The 26,566-nt window shown below is 44.8% G+C and overlaps 1 protein-coding gene across 1 annotated transcript in view; it reads right to left on the bottom strand.

Annotated features, from left to right (window-relative positions):
- Positions 1 to 13,489: 13,489 nt before the first annotated feature.
- TRIM28 (tripartite motif containing 28) overlaps positions 13,490 to 26,566 on the bottom strand; it is a 34,346-nt gene continuing 21,269 nt past the window's right edge. Inside the window, exons 3-17 of the mRNA XM_088442954.1 lie at positions 25,340 to 25,472; positions 22,985 to 23,117; positions 22,760 to 22,876; positions 22,150 to 22,264; positions 20,900 to 21,046; positions 20,694 to 20,808; positions 19,586 to 19,752; positions 19,452 to 19,476; positions 19,316 to 19,358; positions 19,031 to 19,223; positions 18,396 to 18,691; positions 17,642 to 17,750; positions 16,619 to 16,693; positions 16,367 to 16,501; positions 13,490 to 15,554 (exon numbers count right to left, since the gene is read on the bottom strand). Of these exons, the coding sequence (XP_088299080.1) occupies positions 15,342 to 15,554; positions 16,367 to 16,501; positions 16,619 to 16,693; positions 17,642 to 17,750; positions 18,396 to 18,691; positions 19,031 to 19,223; positions 19,316 to 19,358; positions 19,452 to 19,476; positions 19,586 to 19,752; positions 20,694 to 20,808; positions 20,900 to 21,046; positions 22,150 to 22,264; positions 22,760 to 22,876; positions 22,985 to 23,117; positions 25,340 to 25,472 (2,016 nt within the window). The 3' untranslated portion in view covers positions 13,490 to 15,341. The remainder of the gene's footprint in view (positions 15,555 to 16,366; positions 16,502 to 16,618; positions 16,694 to 17,641; positions 17,751 to 18,395; positions 18,692 to 19,030; positions 19,224 to 19,315; positions 19,359 to 19,451; positions 19,477 to 19,585; positions 19,753 to 20,693; positions 20,809 to 20,899; positions 21,047 to 22,149; positions 22,265 to 22,759; positions 22,877 to 22,984; positions 23,118 to 25,339; positions 25,473 to 26,566) is intronic.

Below are 26,566 nucleotides of genomic sequence, written 5' to 3'. Positions count from 1 at the left end.
TCTCCGGGGATGGTGGCTAGGTGATTGGGCAGGGGGAGATGGAATAAGACTGGTGCGTGTGGCATGTGTCAAGCTGGCAGTGCTGTAGTGGACATTCCTGTTATGTGTATAATGGTGTCTAGATGATGGCCGCGTATGGTGGGAGGGTGGGTGTAGTGGTTAGTATCGCTAACCTGTATGATGTGTGGAATGCCAGGGTTGTGTAAGTATATATGTGGTGTGGCCAAATGGTTAAATCGACTGACACGGGGAAGTGTGTGTTAACGTGTGGCGAGGAGGAGTAAGGTTGGTGTGTTGACTAATAGGTTCTTAGTGTGTGGAATGTGTTTGGTGCAGTAGTGTGTAAATGGTCTTGTTGTGGAGAGGGGGGGGGGAAGGGGTGCCGTCTTGGGGTGGTGTGGTCACTATAGAGGCAGGAATGTGTGTGGGGGCTGGGATAAAGTGTAGCGTGAGGGGGGTAGGGGGCAGGTATGTGTTCATGTTACGGACCGGTGATGTGTGTCAGATAGGAGCCATAGCAACATAGAGAAGCGGGGGGCGGGGTGTGTCTTAAATGTGTGTGGCAGTGGGGTGTAATGGGTGCTTAATGTGCTGGGCGATGAGGTGAGGGGGACGGGGGTGGCTCGGATGAGGTCGTGACTAGGTGTATAAGTGTGAGGGCCGCTGTCTGTTGTGTCGGGGGAGTCTGTTTGGGATGTGGGTGGGGGTGTTGGAATGGGTGGTGCGGTCAATATAAGGGGTATGGGGGTGGTGGTGATCAAGGTGTCAGGGTGTGTATGTGTTAGGGCAGGGTTGGTTGGGGATGGATGTCAAGGTAACGGTGATGCGGGGGGTGAATGGGGATCACTGATTCTGGGTGTCAGCATTTGAAAGTGGGTATGGCTTGATGGGGGCGGTAGGGGGAGGTGGTAGATGATTTAGTGGAGGGGGGGTTTGGATGGTCAGAGGGTGGAAGGTCGGATTGTCTTGACAATTTAAGAGGTTGAGTACGCGGGGTTGCGTGGGGATCGGTGTTGTTAATGTATCAAGTATATGGTGGCCGTGTTCATTTGGAGATGACTGATTTAATCTCGTTATCGATGTTTAGTCCTTTGGGTGCTAGTGTTTTGAGGGTGAAGATCCACCGGAGTTCCTCCTTGTTTAGGATCTAGCCATACCCACCTTCAAATGCTGACACCCGGAATCAGTGATCCCCATTCACCCCCCCGCATCACCGTTACCTTGACATCCACTTCCCCAACCAACCCTGCCCTAACACATACACACCTTGACACCTTGATCACCACCACCCCCATACCCCTTATATCGACCGCACCACCCATTCCAACACCCCCACCCACATCCCAAACGGACTCCCCCCGACACAACAGCCAGCGGCCCTCACACTTATACACCTAGTCACGACCTCATCCGAGCCACCCCCGTCCCCCTCACCTCATCGCCCAGCACATTAAGCACCCATTACACCCCACTGCCACACACATTTAAGACACACCCCGCCCCCCGCTTCTCTATGTTGCTATGGCTCCTGTCTGACACACATCACCGGTCCGTAACATGAACACATACCTGCCCCCTACCCCCCCTCACGCTACACTTTATCCCAGCCCCCACACACATTCCTGCCTCTATAGTGACCACACCACCCCAAGACGAATCCCCTTCCTCCCCTCTCCACAACAAGACCATTTACACACTACTGCACCAAACACATTCCACACACTAAGAACCTATTAGTCAACACACCAACCTTACTCCTCCTCGCCACACGTTAACACACACTTCCCCGTGTCAGTCGATTTAGCCACTTGGCCACACCACATATATACTTACACAACCCTGGCATTCCACACATCATACAGGTTAGCGATACTAACCACTACACCCACCCTCCCACCACACGCGGCCGTCATCTAGACACCATTATACACATAACAGGAATGTCCACTACAGCACTGCCAGCTTGACACATGCCACACGCACCAGTCTTATTCCATCTCCCCCTGCCCGATCACCTAGCCACCATCCCCGGAGAGATACCCATCCACACCTCCCCGGACCCCTGCGGTCACCCGAGCCACCAACCATCACCCTCATAATCACCCCCACACACACACCCAGCCTATCACAGCGCATGTTTGGCCGCCTGCACCACGGGACTAAACTACCACGACAAGGCGGTTTCACATCTCCACCTCCACAATAATTGCCTTACACACCCCGATGCCCCTGACCCCCACCCTACTTGCCACATGCCCCTGCCCGCTCATTAAATCCTCCACACAGCACAAAACACTCCGCATACCTCCTCCGCCCAATGCACGCCAGAGCCAGCTGTCACCTTAACCCATGTAAACATACGGAAACCTTACACAGCACAAGATTGGCTGCCAGCACCACGTGACCACCTCCAACCAACCGCACCCGGTCTCGATCCCCATAGCAGCTGCATAATGCATTAAAGCACACCAGCCCCAGCATACACACCCACACCAGCAGAGCACACGATTGGCTGCCGACCGCCGCTGACCATTCACAGCCGGTCACAATCCCCATAGCAGCCACATATGCACCCAGACACGAGCCCCAGCTAACACACCCACAGCAGCACAGCACACCATTGGCTGCCCAAACCACGTGACGTTATCACCCAACCACAGGCTTAGCCTCGCACAATCACCCACGACCTATCAGATACATGGGCCACACCCACTCTTAGCCCTGATTGGTCATCTCCACCACCAGACAAACACAGAACCCGGAAGTTCCACATTTAAACCTCACACATGCATAGCCACACTTCTTACCTCGTTGAAGGCAGAGCCCCTGCCGAAACGCGTCGGAGACCCCCTACATTCTGACACCACAGCCAGTTTACACCAGAGCTCTTCATTCCCGTGGAGAACTCGGTCAAGCCTTGCTGCTTCCAGAACCCTCTCTACCCACCACCCGCAGGGCCGCGCTGGGCATCACTCCTAGCAAAGCCCTGCGCACCCCTCTTGATCACCACTCCACCTGCTAGACCCAGGCGACCACGCACCGCCCCCTGGGAGCAACCAACACCAGCTCCATTCACAGCTGTTCGTCCAGCAGCAATCCCTAAGCGATCCACACCAGCAGGCACCCACCAGGCAGCGGGAACAGAATGCCAGCAACGCGGTGCACCAAGCCCCACAGTGCACCAGCAAGCCACTACCACACACAGAGCTTCCTCCAACAGCTGACACCGCAGCAGCCATCCAACACCGCATCTGCAAAAGGAAACTCTAACACCAGCTACCAGCAGCCCAAGCCTTTTTCACCAACAAATCCTACCGTTAGGTAAGTGACTCCGAGACTTATACCCCTGCGCGGGACGCCGCCAGGGTGTACATCCACAACCGCCAGACCCGCTGCCAACCCACCACTCCCCTCCCCCCAAGACATCCTAAGACTGTTGACCAAAGGTCCAGCAGGGGTAACGTGCCGGTCTATTGAACTGCACGGAAAGGAGCCCCCTAAAAGGGTCCACTCACCTCCCCAGTCTCCACCCACACATACCCCTAAGTGGATCGCTCACCCCACCTGGGTGCCTGGGACCGAACAGGATTAGTACTGTTTTTTCCAATAAACCCTTTGGCCCCCATTTCTGCCTCTGTCTTCATTTCCTCACCCACCACCTCCAGTCCATTAGACCCCCTTCCCTCCCTACACCCAATCACTCCACACACAACATCGAACACAAAAGACCACAACACACTATTACTCCAGCATTACACCCATAGGGCAAGCGCACCCTCCGCACCCTCTACCCCTCTCCTAATTAGTTGTAGATGCTCAGCTGCAGTTGATCATGGAAATGTATGCTGAGGGGAGATTTGGGCTCTCTCTCGTATACCTTTCTCGTAGGAACAAGGTATATAGCACTGGAATCCTAACAACTTTTTTGTTTGTATAATTTGATTCAGTGCCGACTTGCACGCATTGCACTTACTGTATATCCTATTTATTTGATATTTATATGCATATAGATCCTACCAAACTTATGGGTTTAGGTAGTTGATTTTAATGACTTTTTGCAAATATATTTTATGCATTTTATGTGACTTATGCTAACTCTGCTGGGACCGCCCAACTACCTGGTGTATAGGGATTAGAGATTACTTCACATTTATTTTTATCTGTGAAAACGGTAACAGTGCAGTTTTAACCGTACACTGGTTGTAGGTTACTTGCAAGTATTTCCCATTTGTCAGGACAAGGGTAAACATGAGACTGTTGTTCCTGTGCCGGTTTCATGTAATCCTGTGCAGTTGGCCTCTCAGGATTGGACTGCGGTTTAATTGACATACACAACAGTCCACCTCACCGGCACCTGTTCAGGGGTTACCTTAAATGTGCTCCTGGTCTCAAGTTATGACACAGTTAGTGGAACGCGTATCAGCTCCCTCACTGCCTACTAGGTTTCCTCTTCCCATACATCCTTTCTAGATGGAGGGTTATGTCCACTCAGTTCAGAATTTGGTTTTTAACATCTACCTATCTGCAGATGTTACAAGCAAATAAGGCATCAGCCGTCTAAGCATATAGATGGACTGCACCATTCTTTCAGTCCATCCTGTTTCAGATTCGGAAATATAATTTGAGGAAGCAGAGGATACACAGTTTCTCCCTCTAGGCCTATCGCGGAGAGGAGGAGCACCATTAATTAGTGGATGTTCCTCTCTAGCAGGGGCGGTTATTCAATTTTCATTCTAGAAGATGAAATACCGGCTCCTAAACCCGGATAGACCTGGTGTCCAGCACCAGAGGGTGATTGAGCTTGGATTCCATCAATCTGAACAGCTCACTGAGCTTATGGGGGAAGAATGGAACACTCCAGGTAGACTGTTCCAGATTCCAAAAAGACTAGTGTCTCGTTACACTTTTCCACAGGGATAATGCATTAGGTGGGAAATCCCCCACCCTACTGGGGATTCTTGCATGACATCTTCCTAAGGGGTTACTCCTCATAAGGTTGTTTGCACAACTCCCGGTTCCTTTAGCTAATAAGGAAGGAGTTATTACTCAGATTTGTTCTAAATGGGTATCGCTCTATTGTGAATCTAAAATCTCTACACAGGTTCATCCATGTGCCCTAGTTCTGTATGGAGACTCTACAGTGAATTATGCTGGCAATGGAAGCTGGGAATTTCATGGTTCCCTGGACATACAGGATGAATATCTGCATGTACCTATTGCACTATCCACCAAGGGTTTCTGAGTTTTGCTATTCGTCAACAACATTACCATTGCCTTTTGGTCTGTCCACAGACCCTCGGGTGTTTACCAAGATAATTGCGGTCATAACTGCTAATTTCAGAAGGAGTCAGGATACTGCCATACTTGGTTGACCTCCTGATATTAACAGTCTACGGAGGTTTTACAACATCATCTCCAGCTGAACACTGCATGTCTACAGGAGCAGGGCTGGATAATCAATTAGTAAAGGGCTTCCCTTTTCTTCAACAAGATGGTACATCTGGGGGCGCTACTGGATTCCCTAGTACAAGGATCTTTCTACCAGTGGACAGGTTTTCGGCTATACAGTTCCGGATGGGCAAATTGCTCCGAAATCAGAGGGTATCCATTCACGCAGCAATACAGGTCCTGGGGTCCATGGTATCCACCTTCAACATGGTGGAATATGCCCAGTTACATTCCAGGCCTCTACAAAGATTGATTATCTCCAGGAGGAACGAACATCTTCTTATAGGGCACCCATTCTGGGGAAGATGGACAAATCAAGAAAGTCATCTGCCATTAAACATTCTGGAACTGCGAGCAGTATACAGAGTACTGATCAAGGCACAGGACCTGCTACACGGCAAGCCGGTCCAGAGCCAGTCCAACAATACGACTACAGTGGCCTACCTCAATCATTAGGGAGGCACTAGAAGTTATGCAGACATGGAAGTGACAAAGGTTCTGATTTGGGCAGAACGTCATCTTCCCGCCATTTCGGAAATATTCATACCGGGAGTGCTAAATTGGGAAGCTGACTTCCTAAGTCGCCAGGACATACACGCCAGAGTGGTCTCTCCATCCGGAAGTGTTTCAGCTTCTGGTAAACAAATGGGGTCTACCAGATCTCATGTCGTCACGCCACAACCACAAAGTCCCCAGGTATGTGGCCAGATCCAGAGACCCATCAGCAGCCTTCGTGGACACACTGGCAGAAAGATAGGACAAGTCGGCATATCTCTTTCCTCCAATTTCCCTGCTCTCAAGAGTTCTCAGGAAAATTCAAGCAGGAAGGCGGAGCAGTAATACTGGTGGCTCCGGCTTGGCCCAGACATCATTGGTTCACCGACATACAGAATCGGCCGGTAGACAGTCCATATCCTTTCCTCTGTGGCAGGATCTTCTAACGCAGATTCTCTGCTGAAATTTGGACTTGCTCCGTCTGACTTTGACGGCGTGGCTTGTGAATCTTCCATCTTGAAAGCGAAGGGATTTTTCAGTTCTGTAATTCAAACGATGCTTAGAGCACGGAAGCCTGCTTCTGCCTGCAACTATTACAGAATTTGGCATTCTTTTGAGCAATGGTGTTCTCATAAGGAATATGATCCTAGGGTGTTAAGGATTTCCAGGATACTGGCTTTTTTGCAGGCAGGGTTAGACAATGGTCTCTGAGCCTGATTCAGACCCGGTCGCAAGCGCTGAGCACTCGCAACCGGGTCGATGGTGGCCCAGAGCGCATGCGCACAATGGAGCCGGCTCCGTCGTGCGCATGCGCGAGACCCGGATAGCGACGGGCAATCCGTCACTCCGGGTCTCGCACCAAAGGGGGCATGCTGTCGATGTTGAGTGACAGCACGCCCTTTGGTGGGCGGGCCGGGGGGGGTGGCTGCCCAGACGGAGGCGTTCCCATGAGAACGCCTACCATCTGGGGGCGGCCGCCACTGACATCACAAGTGATGTCAGTGGGAGAGCTTTCGGTTGTTTGAGCCGAAAGCTCTCTGGGGCTTGCGGCCACGAGACCCTACCACAAGGTAGGGCCTCTGTCTGGTCTTGACCATCGCGACCATCATCCTGGCCGCTTGCATTAGCTGACCGCTACATTAAAAAAAAAAAAAAAGATGCCCTGATTCAGAGCGAGCGCTCTGTCAGAGCATCCGGCTCTGAATCAGGGCCTCTGCCTGGCCACTTTGAGAGTGCAGGTTTCTGCATTGTCAGTCTGGTTCCAAAAGATTGCTTCAATACAAGATGTTAGAATTTTTTTCAAAGGAGTTCTGCAAGTTCACCCTCCTTTTGTTCCACCGATAGCACTGTGGCATATGTCTTTGGTTCTTAAGGGGTTGCAAGCTTCCCAATTTGAGTTTTAAAGCTAGGCATACACTATACAATTTTCTGTCAGAAAGCTGTCCAATCTGGCTGGTAGGAATGAAAACCTGGTAATGTATGGGAGCAAATGACAATCGTCCATTTGCTCACAAACACTGGAAAATAGCCAAAAATGGTTGTTCAGACAAATTGGTTAAAACACACAAATGTAAAATTTTATTTTGTCCTTTTTTCTGTGTTTAAAACCATATGATCGACTTTCATTTGCTCCCATACATTACCAGGTTTTCATTCCAACCAGCCAGATTGGACAGATATCTGACAGAAAATTTTATAGTGGATGCCCAGCTTTAGACTCTGTAGATTTGAAGTGGTTGACAGCAAAGACAATTCTTCATCTTGCTATCTCTTCTGCTCGCAGAGCTCTCTTGTCGCTCCCCATTTTTTATTTTTCACCAGGATAAAGCTGTTCTTCGTACAAGGGAGGGTTACCTTCCTAAGGTAGTATCCAATTTCTATAAATTAAGAAATTGTTGTTCCAGATTTTCAGGCTTCAGACTTTTCTGTAGGTGAAGCCTCCCTGGATCTAGTTAGTGCTCTCAATATTTATGTGGAGCGTACAAACTGTGTTCAAATATCAGATTCTCTTTCTGTGTTATATGGTTTTCACAAACAAGTATGGCCAGCTAATAAGCAGACTCTGGCGAGATGGATACGCATGACTATCTCTCAGGTGTAAACACAAGCTGATCTTCCTATCCCAAGCACAGTGACAGCACTCGATCTGTGGGGCCATCGTGGGCATTCAGTCGTTGTGCCTCTGCTGAACAATTGTGTAAGGCTGACACGTGGTCTTCTGTCCACACTTTTCTTAGGTTTTATGCCTTTGATACTTTTGCCTCCCAGGATGCTTTCTTTGGGCGACAAGTTCTCCTTTCTGCTCAGCAGTTTCCCCCACCCTAAGGGTACTGTTTCAGGACATCCCCATGGTATCCCTGTGGATCCCCATGGACCCCGAAGAAATATAGTTATGGTATACTTACCTAGATAACTCCTTTTCTTCAAGGTCCATGGGAACCACAGGGCGCCCACCCTGATGCGCCTGGCTTCATTGGGTGTTTTTCTTTTGGTCACAGATTTCCTCATCTTCTGTAAGAGTGTTTCAGGAGTATGATTGGTCTTCCTTCTCCTGCCTTTAGGCTTGTTAACTAAACTGAAGTCCTATGGCTAAGGGCAGGGTATATATGGAGGAGGACCCGGGGCATTCTGGGAGCCAAAGCTTTACCTGTTTGTTGCCTGGTATTCCAACCATAATATCCCCATGGACCTCAAAGAAAAGGAGTTATCTAGGTAAGTCTACCATAACGCTATATTTTTCTCTACAGGCTTTCCTGCCGACAAAACAAAAAGAGTAGCTCTGCTGGAAACTGTTCAATCTTTAGTCTCCTTAGAGGTGATCATTCCCGTCCCTGAAGAGCAGAAATGGCTAGGATTCTATGTGAACCTTTTCTTAGTCCAGAGACCTGATGGAACGGTCGCTATAATTTTGAACCTGAAAGCTCTAAACCACAGGTTCTCAAACTTGGTCCTCAGGACCCCAAACAGTGCATGTTTTGCAGGTGCCTCACAGGAACACAAGTGAAATAATTAGCTCCACCTGTGGATCTTTTAAAATGTGTGAGTAATGAGTACACTTGTGCACCTGCTGGGTGACCTGGAAAACGTGACCTGTGTGGGGGGTCCTAAGGACCAAGTTTGAGAACCTCTGCTCTAAACACCCATCTTTGGGTTGACAGGTACATCAGGGACAAACTTGTCCCAGTCCAAGAAGCTTACCAGTGCTTTATCATGATTCCCTGTTCAGTCTCAACATTATACATTTTGGGCTGTACATTTCAGTCTGGAAACTGTAGAGATGATCTACAAACATAATGGAAGCTATGACTGTTCTTCTAATATCCAGGAGAATGAGTCATCCCTTACTGGACAAATGGTTAGCCTAAGCTGGACCGACTTTACTACAGGCCCATAAGCAGATGATAACAATGACAGAATGGGTGGTTCATCAACTTCCAAAAACCCAAACTAGTACCTGACAAAATTCTGAATGCAGAAACTTCTAGTCTTGATTAACTATCAGTTGGATGCCCATTTGATTTTACATGAGAGTCTTCGAGAAGATGTACTCAAGGGTGTACCAAAGAAAAACCTTTAAAAATGTAGGGAGGCACAAAATGCAGGATAATGCACTGGTGGAACTAAGCCTTGCAGCAGGCAGCATCAATGGCATTCGTGCCAGGAGTAGAATATTTAGAAACAAATTATCTTTGCATTAATGCCTTTCACCATGGTTCTATCATCCAGAAATGTTGCTACAAAAAGTTGGGTCAACCAAAAGTTGACATACCATCTGTGTTACTGCTCAAGGAGTCGGAATCTGAATGCATTTCCGAAAGTCGCCATAGTGGTCCTTCAGAAATAATCAGTTCATTTACATGTTCACACCAGATAGGATTCCAATGGCAATTGAGGTAAAAAAAATAAAATAAAAAAGTGAAGCTGTTCATGTGGTACCAATGTAGCCAATATGCTCAAAGACATTCCAAATTTGACAGCCGTTCCATTATGGGGTCTTTATCTAAGACAGGCCCTATCAAGATATTTAACCCAGCTGTCCTTATTGAATAGGACTGTTAAATATATATTATTATTAAGGTCAAGTGTTATTTTTTGGACAGAATTGTGAAGGCCACACTTGAGGCTCAAAAGCTGGTATGGGATGCTTATATTTCTTGGCGTGAGAAGGGGTTTCCTACTTTTAATAAATTAGCTTGGCTACTTCAATGATAGCAGGACTGCAGTCTGAAACCTAGTTCTTTGAAAATTCTGATTTCAGCACTCCAAAAAAATACAGCCTTTATGCGAAGGTTGCTGCATGTGCAGCCTCCATACCTTTCTCCTATAGCGCCTTGAACTTAGACAGTATTACAACATCCTCATTTTGAACCATTGTAGTCGATAGTTAACTTTCCTTACATGGATGACAACTTTTAGCTTTGCGATCTCCTCAGCTATAAAGCTTTCAGAATTAAGAGCTGTTTTACGGATTGGACATCAGATTTATTGAAGGACAGAGCTGTTCTATGGCCACAGCCATACACTCATGCTAGGGTGGCATCCAGTTTTCATCTCATTCTGGATATTGGGCTTGATTCAGATATACTGTACATGTAATGCCCGGCACTGCTGTGACCCGTATGCCGTGGACTTGCAAAAATATGTGCACAAGACAGCAGCAGTGTAATTAGCATATGTCCACTTTCGAGGTTTCATATCCAACACTTACTTACGAAAGCGGAAATATCAATTGCAAATCAAACCTCTAAGCGACCCTCACCGGTCTCAAAATGAGCATCTCAGCCAAATCCTGTAAATTGTGCAGCAGAGCCTTTCATGGCTCAGACTTGTTTTTCCTGCACATCCCACAGATGCTCAATGGGATTGAGATCAGGGGAATTCGGAGGTCAAGTCAACACATTGAACGGTCATGTTCCACAAACCATTCCTGAACAATTTTTTGGAAGCGTGACAGAGCACATTATCCTCTTGAAAGAGGTCAATGCCATCAGGGAATGCCGCTGCCATGAATGGGTGCACGTACTCTACAACAATGTTTAGGTAGGTGTGTTAAAATAACATCCACATGAATGCCAGGACCCAATGTTTCCTAACAGAACTTTGCCCAGAGCATCATACTGCCTCCACCGGCTTGCATTCTTCCCATTGTGCATCTGGGTACCATCTCTTCCCAAGGTAAATAACGCAAACACACCCCGGCCATCCACATGATGTTAAAGAAAACTGGATTTTGTCAAACCAGGCCATCTTCTTCCATTACTCCGTGGTTCAGTTCTGACACTCACATGCCCATTGTTAATGTTTTCAGCAGTGGAATGGTCAGCATGGGCACTCTGACAGGTCTGCTAGAGTCCCATAAACAGCAAGCTGCGATGCCCTGTGTTCTGCCACCTTCCTATCATATCCAACATTAACTTTTTCAGCATTGCACTACTGTAGCCCTTCTGTGGGATAAGACAAGACAGACTAGCCTTCGCTCCCCACGCACATCAATGAGCCTTCAGCGCTCATGACCCGGTTGACAATTCACTGGTTGTCCTTCCATGGCCCACTTTTGGTAGGTATTAACCACTGCATACCAGGAGCAACTCTATAAGACCAGCTGTTTTGGCGATGCTCTGACCCAGTCTAGCTATCACAATTTGGCCCTTGTCAAAGTCACTCAGATCCTTACACTTGCCAGTTTTCCGGCTTTCAACACATCAAGGAATGAGTGTTAACGTGCGGCCCAATACATTCCACCCTTTGACAGGTGCCATTGTAACAAAATTATGTGCCCATCAGTGGTATTATGGCTGTTCTGTGTATGTAAATATCACTAGGATTACTTCCACTTAAAACAAGAACACATATGCAATCGTAGTACAAGGGTTGTTCAAAAAGTAATGCCTAAATGCTCATAACTCTGAAATAATATGCAATATTTATTTTAAAGTTTGTCAGTTTGTAGTTTAATATGTCTGCTAGCTATATATGTATTTTTGTTTAGGTAGTCCAAGAAATACCATGGAATCCAAGATGAAACAAAGAGCCGTCATTGAATTTCTGGAAAAAGGCGGCTGCAGTGCTACAGAAATCCACAGAAGACTGAAAAAAGTGTATGGTGAGCGTACAATTGACTATAGCAATGTCAGAAGGTGGACGAAGTGTTTTCAATCGAGAGAATCGTCCGTGTGCGACAAACCTCGTGGTGGCAGACCATCAATTGCAGTGAAGCAGAGAACCGACACAACGTTGATGCCATGATTCAGAAAGACTGTCGTGTGACCATCAGTAATGTCAGTGATTAACTTTAGTGTTTCTACAGTGCCATGGCTACATTAATCAATGATTTGGGATATCAAAGTGTGTGCTAAATGGGTTCCAAAGCAATTAACCGGGATCATAAGGCCCAGAGGGTGGAAGGGTGCAATGACTTTTTGACCAACTTTGAAGCCAAACCAGAGACGTTTTTGGAAAATGTCATTACAGGAGAAAAGACCTGGGTATTCCTTTATGACCCATAAACAAAGGCCCAATCAAAGCAATGGAAACACCCAAGTCCACCTAGGCCAAATAAGTTTAAATCACGGCGATCCATAAACAAAGTCATGGCCAAATTCTTCTGGGATTGCCCAGGTGTTATTCTCGATTACTTAGTACCAAACCAATCAATCAACAGTGATCGATACATTATTACACTTAAGCTGAAAGAAGCCATCCACAAAAAAAGCTCAACAATTCCACTGTCAAATGTCATCTTACACCACGACAATGCCAGATCTCACACTGCGATGGCAACATCTGCGGCCATTGCCAAAATGGGGTGGGCAGTAATGCCACATCCACCATACAGTCCTGATATGGCCCCATCTGACTTTCATCTGTTTGGCCCTCTCAAATACTGTCTCCGGGGGTCAACATTTTGAAGACAGAGGTTGTTAAAAACACCATACGTTCCTGGGTCAAACACCAACCACTGGAATTTTTCCAAAGTGGATTCACAGCTTGGGTTGAGAGGTGAAGAAAATGTTTGAGGGCAGATGGTGAATTTTTTGAGTAGAGTCATTCTGTTACTAAGACTTCAAAGTATTTTACTGCAAATTTTCAAATCTGTATCTATAATACATTTTGAGTTGTGAGCATTTAGGCATTACTTTTTGAACAACCCTCGTACATCGCCCTGCGTCTGTGGGACAAATAGGATGTTGGCATTACTATATTTTTTTCAAATTATGATGTTACTTGTATATACTTGTCGACCCCCCCCCCCCCCCCCCACAGGACAGTGTTTCTCTGTCAGGATTTGGTGACCATAATATGGATAGTTTGTTTTGTCTAGGGAATGCTGATTTTCACTTTCTAGGACATTCATGTATCGTGACATTTTTTAGGTGTTTAAGTGTCCAAGCTCCAACAACCACCTCTGTAGTCTATGGTTCATGTGCCAAGCATGCTTAATGTATGCATGTTTTCTTTTTTTATTTTACTAATCATTAACACATCAAGTGACACATATGGCCGTAAAAGTTGCAGGGCAGGCAATTTTCTTAATGAAACCATTGCATCGAGTTTTAATGTTTATTTCAAATGAGGCATTCTAAAATACACACCAGGCATTTTGCAAGGAATGGCAGAGATCATAAAAAACTGAACCAAGTAGAAAGCTACTTGTGTGAAACCAGGAATGCCTGTTACAAATCATTTTTAAAGTGTTGCTTTATTAATACAATAAAAAAAAAAAAAAACACACAAAAAGAAAGTTGTTTTAACAAATGTTTACTGCTCTTACAAAATGTTCTCACCAGGTATCGCAGTTGATATCTAGGCAAACAGAACAGCACATTGGCGTATGAGTATACATTGTTTTTAAAAGTCTACAACAGTAATAAGGGGGACATGTCAGAATTCGGTTTCCAACAGTATAGTGATGACACAAGAACACCCAAATCATCTAATATGTCCTGGAATCGTTTCAAGCAATGATCTCCTATAGTAGTTTGAAAATTATTTTGCCTCCAAATTTCTTCAGGTACTCCTGGCCCTCGGAAGCCGAAAACGGTCAGCAAGCATCAATCTTTGTAATGCACCTCTGTAAGGGACATCAGCTGAACGTCCCACAATTCTCTTAAGCCACAAGACCGTTGCTTTGTACTCTTAAAATAAAAAAAATATTTAAACTGAAAAGTGATGGGGGGATAAAGTGTAAACCAACTAGATATTTATATTCAGATCACCATTTCCTCCAGACCAGTAATCAAGTCTCCTATAAGTGTGTCTGAAAGCTGCCATTATGCAAACTGAATTTTCAGTGTAAATCTCACCGCAGCACATTAAGATATTTCATTGGGAGAGCCGATAAAATGGCGCAGCTCTGCAAGCGCAGGTTCCATATCCGACCTGTATTCTAAACCATGGCACAGCACATGTGCTTGTGGTTCAAAAACTAGTTTTGTTCTTACAGTATGAGATTTTGGTGTCAGTCTGCCTGTGAGCAAGTTAGTGGGGGTGACCGAAACCACTTTTTTTATGTTGCGTAACACAATCCTAAGGCCAATAGCACAAACTGACCAATGCAAATATAGCCAGATTAAACATATGCTTACAGTGAGACTTGCGTAATATGACTTTGCACTAACAGACGTAAACTCAACGAGAACCTTAAGGTAACTTAACATGCCCCGACAGATGTTTCCAGGGTCCTGTGGTTCATGAAGTCGAACGTTCTTTTGCACCAAAGGCAGCAGCTGTATGAGGGGAAAGGGGGTAACATTTGGTCCTGGTTTAGGCTGCCACATAGAGGCTAAGCATTGGAAAGCGGGTTGGGGGATCTTCCGACTCCCATCATCCAGAACAGAAATTGAGGCCAGCAGTACTTATTTAGCATATACTGACCAACCACACACACAGATAAACAAACTAAATTTAATTGAAGAACGCCTTTACATTGTAGAACGTCAAAGTAAAGCGTTGCACAGATTCTATCCAGGAATAGAGCTCTCGCCGAACAGCACCGTTTCAGCAAAACCAGACATCATGGGGTCCTGTCAGCAGAACAGAGTGTAGTCTAAGCAATGACCGTTGTGTTGCCAAAAATCAGAGCCATGAGGGTTTAAACACAGCTGTAACTGTAATAAGAGAGTTCTAAAAACAATGAGAAACTCAAGGGGACACAATGCGAGTGAACGTAACAAATAAGAGCTCACTATTTCTACATCATTGGCCTCTCCCGAATGTCTTCACTGCCTAAGGCATTCGTCGCTCGTTTCCGGTGGCAACCTATCGCTCGTCTATTGAAAGAGGAGGGGGGAGGACTATGTTTAAAATGTCCAGTCACTTGCGCAGTTGTGATTGTGTGAAACGAGACATGCGCATGTCCACTTGAATTATATAATCTGGGTACGTCCAGCCAGGCTGAATTAATCCTGCTCAGCTGTGTTTTTAACAGATGATACACTCTCACTGGTCGTGCTGACTGGGGAGCTTCTCTGAGTTACACTTTCGCTTTGCTGCTCCTCTTCGCCTCCGACCTCCCCCAGGAGACACGAGAACTTGCGGTCACCGAACAGGAGGCTGAGTCTTGCCTCAAAGAAAGACTGTAGCTCGATGATAGATTGCACCACAGCTTTATCCTGTAACAAAAATAAAAAAAAAGTTCTGAATTTTCCAGCATCCCATAAGCTTCATAGCCAGGCCAGCAATGGAAAACATTTATCACCATAGTGCAACTGTGATACTGTCACCCTTCAGTCACAACCTGAAACTACCTACAAGGGAATCGGTATCATTTACAGCCAGACGCATGTCCGGCGGTTGGAATCCCGACAGCGGCTGCCCGACATGGGTGAAAATCCTGATCGTCCCTAAGGTAACCATTGACTAACCTAATTCTCTCCCCTAACCCTCCCCCTTAGGGGTGCCTAACCCTAACCTTCGCCCCAGTGCCTAATACTAACCCCCAAATACCACCACCCCCCCCCAGGGGTGCCTAACCCCAAGTTCCCCCCCGGGGGTGCCTAACCCCAAGTCGCCCTTCCCCTAACCATAAATCACCCCCGGGAATCCTAAACCTTCAATCGGGATGCCGGTCTCCCGGCGTCAGAAAAATGACAGGCGTCTAGATTTAGACGCCTGTCATTTAACCCTCGCAGAGATTAAGCAGTCGGGGATCAGCTGTCGGGATTAGGTCCGCCAGCTTCCCGACTGCATACCCCTACAAGGGTGCAAAGCAAAAAGACAAAAGTTGCTCCCATCCAGGTTGTAACTGGAAGTCCTCCTTAAATCCAAGAGACCATATAATTTAACAGGAATATTAGAAAATAAATTGGCCAGGTCTTGTTCAACGTTACACAAAATGCATTCCACAAACGTTGACATGTGACCCTAAAAACAAAATGTTCACAGGAGATATTCATGAAACAGACATCCCAAAACGTTATCTGACCTCTGCAAACTTGCTAATATTTCTAAACATCATCCATACATCTCGGACAAAATCATCAGGGCTGAGATACGAAGGTGATAACTTCTGCTGTAGCTTGGCTTTGATGAGCGTCAAGTCAGTTAATGGATCATCATCCTAGAAACACAAGTTTTGGCTTTAAGTATTGGTCTGTTAAAATTCAAAATTGCACACACACTAACAGATTTATACAGTCACTGGGGAACAACGACCACATGATAAAAGTACACTTACCGCTCCACTTGACAGTCTGTGGAAGGGTCGGCAAGGATCATGGCAAAATAGTTCCAATAATATACGTTCACATTTCTGATGGAGAAAAGGGGGGAGAATAGGGGTAATTTGAGAAACAGGCAGTAATGGATTATTTTGGTGTTCCCATGAACTACATTCTCGGATTTTTTATTTTAATATCATGAATTTTGAATTTGTATTGTTCATTTAAAATTAATTGGTCCAATATATTATCTATGTAATTTGAGTCCAGTGTTACTTTACATATAACACTTTAAATTGCTTTCTTTTAAATTATACATTCATACAGATCATGTGTTTATTACTAATTTCACCCAATTCTTTTTACCCTGTGGTTGGAACTAGAGAGTCATTTGTACAGGTGACTGATCTACCGATGCCCTTACCTGCTGCCATTGCCCGTTTACGTTTTCTCAGATGCTATCCAATGGTGTTAGAGATACATTTTGGGCCACAGCCGTATATGTACTAAAGCCCAATTTTGGGAACAGGGATTGCTACCTCAGTTTGCTCCGATTATATAAAAAATGTGAAATGTCCAACCCCCTCCCACACTTTTGTTGCCAACCAGAATGGACAGGGTGAATTACTATATTCCTGCCTCGCATGTGTGTGTATTAAAAAAATATAAACATACACATACAGTGAATTACCAGAGCAGAGTTATCTATTTCTTCTTTCTGCTTTAAAAGCCTGAGTCTGGCTACAGACCCTACATTTACTGCGTGATGTGCCACCCACCTCTTTTTAAAGCAACTTTAGGATTGTGCTGCTTGGGAGTCCTTCTCTTTATACCATCTAGTCTGAACTCACAAGTATAATCTAAAGCGTATATATCCACAACTGCTAAACATAAAACCAGAAGCAGCAGGGCACGATGCTGCAAGTCGGGACAAGTCTGTCACACTAGATTCCTAAAGCTACAGCCAGGCCATCCGAGTAACCCGCAAACTATTAGAAGAACGACGATGCCCAGAGTCTGTAAATGAAAAGCAAACATACCTTCTGATCAATGGCGGAGAGGCTTGTGGGACTGGCATCCACTATTGGAATAACCTCAGTCTGATCATTCTTGGAAATGTCCTGACACAGCATACACTTCCAGTCTCCACTAAAATGAAAAAAATTTAGACATATTTTGGGACTGTACGCTACTCATAATGCGTCTGCATTATAAAGCATACACCTGTAAATGAATTGCCTTGTTTACATCACAACAATTTCTTGAGCAGATTATCTAACAGTAACAACTTCATCAACACGTAAAGCTGAAACTAGAAAGTCTGAAATTGGTTTGTTTACATACAAAAAGGTCAGCTGAGAACCAGAGGGGTAAAAAATAGGGAGACATTTCTTGGGTACAACATTCTGAGGACCTCATTTATCAGCGAGTGATATTCTAGTTATTTGTTACTAATCTTAAACGGTGCTCCAACCAATCAGCTCCTAACAGTCATGTGTTTGAAAAAATGATAGGAGTTGATTGGCTAGAGCACCGTTTAAGATTAGTAATGAGTGATAAAAAGAATAATCACTCGCTGATCAATGAGGCCCTAAATTCTGCCACCACCACAAGACACTTCTGTGTCCTACCTGCTCCGCCTTCCTAACAGGAGTTCAGCAGACAAATTACAAAAGGGCCAGACAACACAGAAAAGAGCCATGTAAAAGATGACCAATATTTATAAATTGTGGGAATTTTAGGTCCAAGAGAACAGAAACATATGGACATTTATGCAAGTTGTAGTTGTAGTACCTTGAGATCTCCAGGATAGCAGGCAGGTGGCAGTCTCTATGGAAGCTACTTTTACACTGGCTGCATGTGAGTAGTGCCCCTTCTTTCTGGCACACCTTACAGCGAGAAGGGGTGACCGTTTCGGAAAATCCACCAGCGCTAGATCCCTGCAACTCCGAGGAAACCCCATCGCTGGCTGCGCTTGGTGGACGAATAACAGGTGGCAAAGTTTCCGACAGACCATCGGGACGAACGTATGGTTTTTCCTCAGTGGATTCATTGGTGGGGATGCTGATGCCCGTTTCCATAGCTTCCTCCTGGCAGAGAAAACAAGGTTAGCACTACAAGCACATGGCCAACAAACCTCAACTTGAGAGATGGCGCTACTGTTAGGGGTTCAGTATGAAATACCGCCGGACGCATCCCGACGCTGGAACACTGGCAGTGAAGATAACCTCCCCCCTGGGGTTGGCTTATCCCTAACCCTTCGATCGGTATGCCGGGCGTTGGGGTCCCAGAGTAGGTAAAAAAATAGGCATCAGGATCTTGACACCTGTCATTAGACCCCATCCGGGATTAGACAGTCGGGAAGCCGGCAGTTCGACCGTCTGCATCCCATTGTCAGATAGGCACCAGCCATTTATAAAAACAGTTACCTTCACAACAGTTTCCCCGGCTGCGTTTCCCCTCTCAATCACGATTAAATTATAGTCCTCATTGGTGTTTCCAGGAAAAACTTTGAAGACTGGCGGCTGGTTGTCTGGATTAAGGTCCACATCCAATCGCTCTAGGCTGACACGGGGAACTTTCTTCAATAGTTCGGTTACATCACCATCTGAGCTACGCCCTCTTCAAGAGAATACGCAGGAGGAATTAAAATATTAAATGAAAGCCCAGATCAGGCATGTAATACTACGTAAAAGTTACATTTACAAGTGTACCTTTTCAGGCCCGCTACAGCTTCCAACCCGGAAGATTCACCCTCTGAAAAGAGGAACAAGAAAATTTTTCTTGTCAAAACAATGCTAGTCTAAACAGGGCAGGACAAACCAAAACATCACGCTTAAAGCTGCATACCTGTCCCGTCATAGTCATCCATAGACTGTAAATAAAAGAGGAAGACCGTAAATAAAAGGAATTGAATAAAAAGGCAACACATCACGCGCATGTAGGTTTGAAAGTGACCAGTACGAGGAGAAAACCGACTGCACCTGCTGCATGAAGTTTCCAGGACCGCCAGCAGCTGCTCTTCCTTGAGTTCTCGATCGATTCTGTACCATTGGGTTAAAGTTGGTGAGAGGTGTCAGCACTTGACTCGAGTTTAAAGAGGGAGATCCTGAAGATGGCAGAACACCAGTCTTATCAGATATGATTTTACCTGGAAATAAAAGCACCCATTACTGAAACCGTTACAATGGCTTCCTGTGTAAACACACCCCATAAGACATAAAAAAGGCCACATGCTCAGCGATTCAGTTTCTGACAAGCACTTATGCAAAGAAGAGCCAGAGATTAATGGAAAGTCGCTGGAGCAGTGGGAAGTTCTAGCAAGGCGGGCGACTGGAGGGATGAGGGGGAAAGATTTTGTTTAAATTGTTATTCCCCTCCAATTATCAAAAGCAGAATAGGGAACGCAATAACAATGCCTTACGCAATTGGCAAGACAACAAGATAGGGTTTCTAAACAGCAAGTAATTCAATGGAACTTAATGGCTTCTTAAAATAAATATTCATGAACAGCTTGGTATAGAAAAAAAAAAAAAAGGCTTCAAATCGGGTTGGTCTCATGTTTTCTTATTACCAAAGAACAAAGGGGTGGTGGAACCTTGATGCATCACTAAATCCAAACAAGTTACTAAACGGAGCTCCTATTAAGCTCAAGTGAACGAAGAATACACAGGTGCTTAGACAGTGTTGACCTTTTTATTTTATCCCAGAAACATCCGCACTCTAAGACTGGACCACCTTAAAGTGACGGTCCACCTTCACACTGATGAGTCTATATGCTTCATGCCGCTGTTATAAAACATTTTGTCCATTGTCCTTGGATGCTTCTCAGCCATGTGGGGTTCTTTATTGTAAGCTTAGCTGTGCTCCCTGCACTTAGTACAACTATACAGTATCAAGGTTTTTACATTTAAGGTGATATATAGAAATGACTGAAAAGCACTGAGCTAAGTATTATCTAGTAAAATACTCAGGAGGGCGTCTACAAGTCAGCAATCTTGCACACATTCTCCTGTAACAGTGACCGTAAATGCAGAATGGGAATTTGGGAAAGTAGGGTGGGGGTTGGGTGTAAGCCCTGAAAATTCTTACCAAAGAACTCTGCATGTTTTGTCCAGGTATCCGAATCCCACTGAAACCTCAGGTCTCCTAACGGCTCAACAGGATCTACTACAACTTTCAGAGCACGGTGCAGTTGGAAATAAATCTGGGGTGACAGGCATCTATGGTTAGTTACATGAAGCATTAATGTGGGAGAAAAAAATAAAAATGAAGAACACAACTAGAGCTATTCATACCAGCTTCTTGGAAAGCAGCAACGCAGTGTTATTGTCACTCTCTAGGGCCCAGGTGGCGAAGCGGAGTATGTGTTCCTGATGTTTCTGGAGCTTTGTCATAGTCCAGTGCTGTTTCTCTAGTTTATCCTGATGCCCCTCTGTCACTTTCTAGACAAAACATTGAAAGAAAAAAAATGTTTTTTTGCATTGCTTTAAAATAAAGGGACTGATTCCCTCACGGTTCAATATTACAGTGAAACACTAAAGGTGCATACACGATTTTTTGAGCGATTATCGTTATCGTATCTTTCAATCGTTGAAAAAAATCGTTCACTTTAAGTTAAAACGATGAATGATTATCGTTCATGTGCGTTCACGTTTGTAATTCAGTCAGACTGACCAACTCAACGATTTTCCTTAAGGGAATATGCAAAAATAGTTTGTAGTTCATTTAGTAAATGAACGATTTTACTAAACTATTTCCGTTCATTTTTCCCTTGAAAAAATGAATGACAATCGTTTACTAAAATCGTTCATTTAAAAAATCGCTGTGTATATGCAGCTTTAGAACTTAAGCTGGGTAAACACCAGGCCAACCAAACGATAGGCGAGTGCATATACGTGTCCATAATAACATCACAACTGTGCAGTGGGTCTCTGCAACTAGAGTACAGGCGGTCGGTGGATTGCACGTAGACACAGCCAGACGTGCCGATAGGTCTGCAAAATATATCGGCATCGGCTGTGCTGCAGGACAGATGTGCGATGTCTGAATGACATATCGCCTTTACACACCTGCCGATGCACTACAGATATATCGACAGTTTAATGCAGGGATGGGGAACCTCCTGCCCGGGGGCCGTATCAGGCCCTCGGAATCATTTGGTCTGGCCCTCGGAGCTTCTTTCTGCTAGCCTCCTCTGGCTAGCAGGGTGCATAGAATGGCAGACTAACTAGAATCTATGCAGCAGTGCAGCCTGGAGCGTCCTTAGGACGCTTCAGATGGTCACACCGCTGTCCTTACAGCTCCTGAGGATGCTCCGTGCATTGCTGTAATAACCGGTGATTGTGGCCCCGCCCGTGTGACAGCACACAGAGGGACCGTGGCCTGCACCAGGTCCGCAAATAATGTTATATATATTAAATGGCCCTCGGCAGAAAAAAGGTTCCCCACCCCTGGTTTAATGGAACGGGCAATATATACGTCAGTGTGTACCCAGCTTTAGTATACATTTATCCCTTACAAGTACATCTGGATACATTAGACGAACCTGCATATCATTGACTAGTAATTTGCCTCGCTTGTTAAGCTCCTTCATAATTTGCAGGATGGCCATCTTTACATCTACTTGCAGCTTCTTCTGTACATCAATCACCTGACGAATCCTGCAAATGAAAAATTAAACATTTTTACAAACCTGTAGAGAAATCCATGTAAGGAACATGCTAAGGTGTCGTACTCATTGATTTAGTGTTAGTAAGGAAAACGTGTGACGCTGTGACAAGCATACTGAGGTTCTCAAACTCACTAAACTGGTTAGTATATATAATTGGGGGGGGGGGGGCTTGTATAAACTTCCCTGGCTTCCCATTGGTAATTACTGCCAGTGGAAGGTCAGTTTTTATTTTTGCTACGGGGACCCACAGCTACTAACATTGGATAGCAACATTTATGTAGTTCAGCGATACCTCATTTATTTGGCTTTTGATTGACATTTTTATTGGAAAACACTGAAGACCTAGTGTATAGTCACTACAAATTTAGCACATCGCTAAACACCAATATGTTTCAGTTATGGGGTATTTATTATTGTATTTATTAACAGTTTCTTAGCCCGGTTACAGTGTGGCTGATACGATGCATCTTACACGGCTACTTACGAAGCTCGGACTTCCTTTGTAGATTTCTGTAGGGTAGTGTGCTTTTCCCCAAGCCGCTTCACTAGAGCGGACAGGATTTTCCGCTGGTTTTTGACAGCATCCTCCAGAAACTGATACCTAGAAGATTTCCAGGAACACAATGTCACGAGCCATCTTCATCACAAAATGCAGATCTAAAACTGAAGACGTTAGGGCAAAATCTAAAAGTAGCTGTATTGTACTGACTGATGGTCTTTGTGTCCCTGTAGTTGACAATCACGGCAGGTCAGAGTGTCGCAAGTATCGCAGAAGAGCATGAGGGGCTCCTGTTTGTGAACTGGACAGAATACCGTATGTTCGGCTTCTTTTTTAGACCCGCCTTTGGGAAAGAAAAAGTACATCGTTACAATTGTGAAACATCCACTTGCTATGTATGTGTCGATATGACTGCAATTGTGATGCATGTTACATTAACTGTGCAAGAGAATACAGAAGAAGGGAGAACATAGAACAGAGGAAATAGCTCATTTACAAAACAGTGTACACTTGATATAATCTAAAATAAAGTTTAAAACCTACAGAAAGCCACACTACATGTAAGAATCTCTACCGGATCATTGTAATGGTGCATACACATTTTCGTGCAGTTTTTCCCTTGAAAAAGTGAACAATTTTTGAAGTGTAATGAACGATTATTGGAACGATTTTTTTCAACGATGAACGAAAAATGTTCCTTCCCTTAATGAAAATCGTTAAGTTGGACAGTCTGAAATGGACGATGAACTACAAACGGGAGTGCGCTTTAACGATTATCGTTAATCGCAACTCAGACAGTGAACGATTTTTCTAACGACTGAACGATGACGTCGTTATCGTTAAATCATTCAAAAATCGTTACGTGTGTATGCACCTTTAGCCAACAGGATTCTATGGGGCAGTTTCAATTCAAAGCACATTTATTTGTTGCACCTCCAAAGGCTGAGAGAAAAAGCGAGTCTGCTGCGGCTAATGGTGGTCGTCTAATCGCAGCAACTTTTGAAATGATCCGATTCACCGATTAGTGAGATGCCTGGCGCAAACACCTGAATTCCTATGAGTCCTTGCACAGGCCACCTAGGCTATAAGCAGCCCTGGTAGCAAGCTACTGATAATGAAATAATGAGTAAAACGAAACTGGGTAGTAAAGACCGGTCAATCACAAAGAATGAGTGGGGAAGTGTTTCAAATAATACGAGGTAGACAAGACCCAGACAATAATTAACTGAGGTTTATGTTGATGTCTGGATGAATCAGTCCCTGGAGACAGCATAGAGCAACAGAAGTCCAAAAATAAATCCTCTCTCCAGGGTGGTAAATAGAGACACTGGCTTTTTTTTTTTTTTTAATTGGCCTTCTAAATAATGTGTACAGTGAATAAAGCATGAAAACAAAAAAAAATTGCTCAAATTTAATGTCCAATTGGCCCTAAATGATCCCGCGATCGGCGAAAAACTGGTATTATTCGCCGATAATCCCCGATTTTCGCCGATATTTTATTTCTCCCTATCCTATTAATTTGGGCGAATAGGATAATCCGCCAGTTAACACAGTAGCTTTTTTTGGGTGAAATAACGGCACTTATCGTGGATCTTTCGGGACACATTAGGTCCCGAAAAAAAAACCTGATAAGTGCCGTCGTCAGGCCGACTACGGGGCTAATTGGACAGCCCCGAGCGAGCTAAATAGCCGCGGATTTACCTGAGAATAATCCAATAGTTTCCAAAGAGCTCTTCTTGATTATTTTATTCAATTCCTTAATGCTTTATGCCCTCTATCAAAATGATCTCTTCAAGGGTCAACAGGGCTTGACAAATCCCGGGGGCTAGGTCGCCATAGCTACCAGGTTTTGCTGCTTGGCTACCAGATTTTGCAGTGAGGGAGAAAGCAGATCCTCATCAGCTCCGGCTAAGATTTGTGCCTATAGTATTGCGGTGTTCATATCATGCACAGGAGTGCATGTGCCGAGCGGAGCCTGTGGTGACTGCTGTGCCTGTGTCCGTCCCGGCCTGCTCTGATCCCTGCTGTCTGTCCCAGTCTACGCTGATCCTCCTGTACGTCCCCGGCTGTCTATTGATTCCTATTTCCGACTGCATAGAGCTCTCCGGTAGTAGGGTCTATGCGTGGCCAGGGGTTGCAGAGCGGCTTCAGTGGGATAGTGGTGTGACCACGAGGGGAGGGTGTTTTGTTATACTTTCTGGCACCATTGTTTTATGTTAAATGTGGTCCATTATTACTGGAGTGTGGTGGGTGAAGCAGGGAAGCTGTGCAGAGCAGTGAGGAGGCCTCCATTTTACTGTAGCCATTCAACTGCGACCATTTTGTGGACTAGTATAGTGTGTATAACAGTTGCACAACACAGCTGTGCTCCTTACTCCTGTAATTTTTTTTTTGGGAGGCAACGAAGGCTGTAAATTTAAAGCTGCAGTTATTTAAAGGGCAAAATTCAGAGTTTACACAGAGCAGAGGAATACAGAAACCCAACATATTAGGGGTAAGTCACCTGATTAAAGGTGGAATAGAAATTTTATATAAAAGCTTGGCTGACAGCAGATCATTAATTACCTGTTACTTTGACAGTATGATCCTTGGTGTACTTGACTCGTTGATGGGCCTCAACACAGGTCTCACAAAGCCACTCCGTGCACTCAATGCAGTAACTATTAGCTATAGCATTGTCCTCACAGCTGGTGCATCTCTGAACAACAAGATACAAAAGCATACATACAAAAGTTACATACAAAAGTTACATAGCAGAAACCAGCACAAGGGATTTTTGAACAAAAGTATTTAGTGAGAAAGAAGCATTTGATATGAAAGTAGTACAGTACAAGCACTAGTAAAGTGATTCATTTGGAATGCAATTTAAAGAAACAAACCATATGGTATGATGCAGATCACTGTTTAGTTCTAAAAATATCAAGGACTTTAGAGCCATCACTACATATACATGTTTTTGAATGTATTGTATCATTTGTGCATGTCTTAAAGTTAGCCTTGTTGCAACTGGACAAGTGGGAAAATGTGCTTAGTACATGTCTGATTTCAACTTCTGATGCGTGACATTGTAAACAAAATCCATGACATGAGGGCTGCGGACGCCCCCATTATTTCTGATCGCACCCTCCAAAAATCTGCAAAACGTCTGGCTTTTGAGTGCCAAAATAGTTTGGGGGTGGTAAAAAAAAAAAAAAGGGATATATATATTTTTAATCTTAAGGTACGATGGAAGCTAGATTTATAGTTGATTTATAATTATACATTGTACTTTTTTTTTCCTAATTACAATGCATGTCCTTTTTTTACATTTGTTATTTCATCCTGTTAATATCCATGCTCCAACTGTAACATAGATCGCATTAATATTGTCTTATTGTCATTGTAGCAGTGCTATTTAATCCCTTTAACCAGCCACAGCAGGTTTAACTTACTAGAGAGGCCCCTTGTGTAGCAAGTAACATACCCACCTCTGATGACAACCGTTGAGTGGTCAAGAAACGAGTCAGCTGACCTATAAGGAAGTGTTTTGCAGGTGCTTCCTGTAAGACCACGGATGCCAGCACCGACAGTGACCATTATTAGTCTCTCTGCCAGAGAGTCAGCAGTTCAGCTACTGTGACCAAATTCGGTCCTGCCATCTAGCCAGCCGCCAGTTCCAGCAGTGCATGATCACCGCCAGCACAGCGCTATTTGCAGCAATCTGCCAGCGCAAGTGTCAATTGGAGCAGAGTGAAGTTTGCTCTCCTTCGGCTTGGGTCCTGTGTTAGATCTAGTAAAGGTACTTTCAGTGCA

This window comes from Taudactylus pleione, unplaced genomic scaffold, assembly GCF_031769625.1.
Source record: "Taudactylus pleione unplaced genomic scaffold, aTauple2 ptg000318l, whole genome shotgun sequence".
NCBI classification, from domain to species: domain Eukaryota; kingdom Metazoa; phylum Chordata; class Amphibia; order Anura; family Myobatrachidae; genus Taudactylus; species Taudactylus pleione.
Note: the sequence above shows the minus strand (reverse complement) of the source record. Positions and strands in the feature narration are given on the sequence as shown.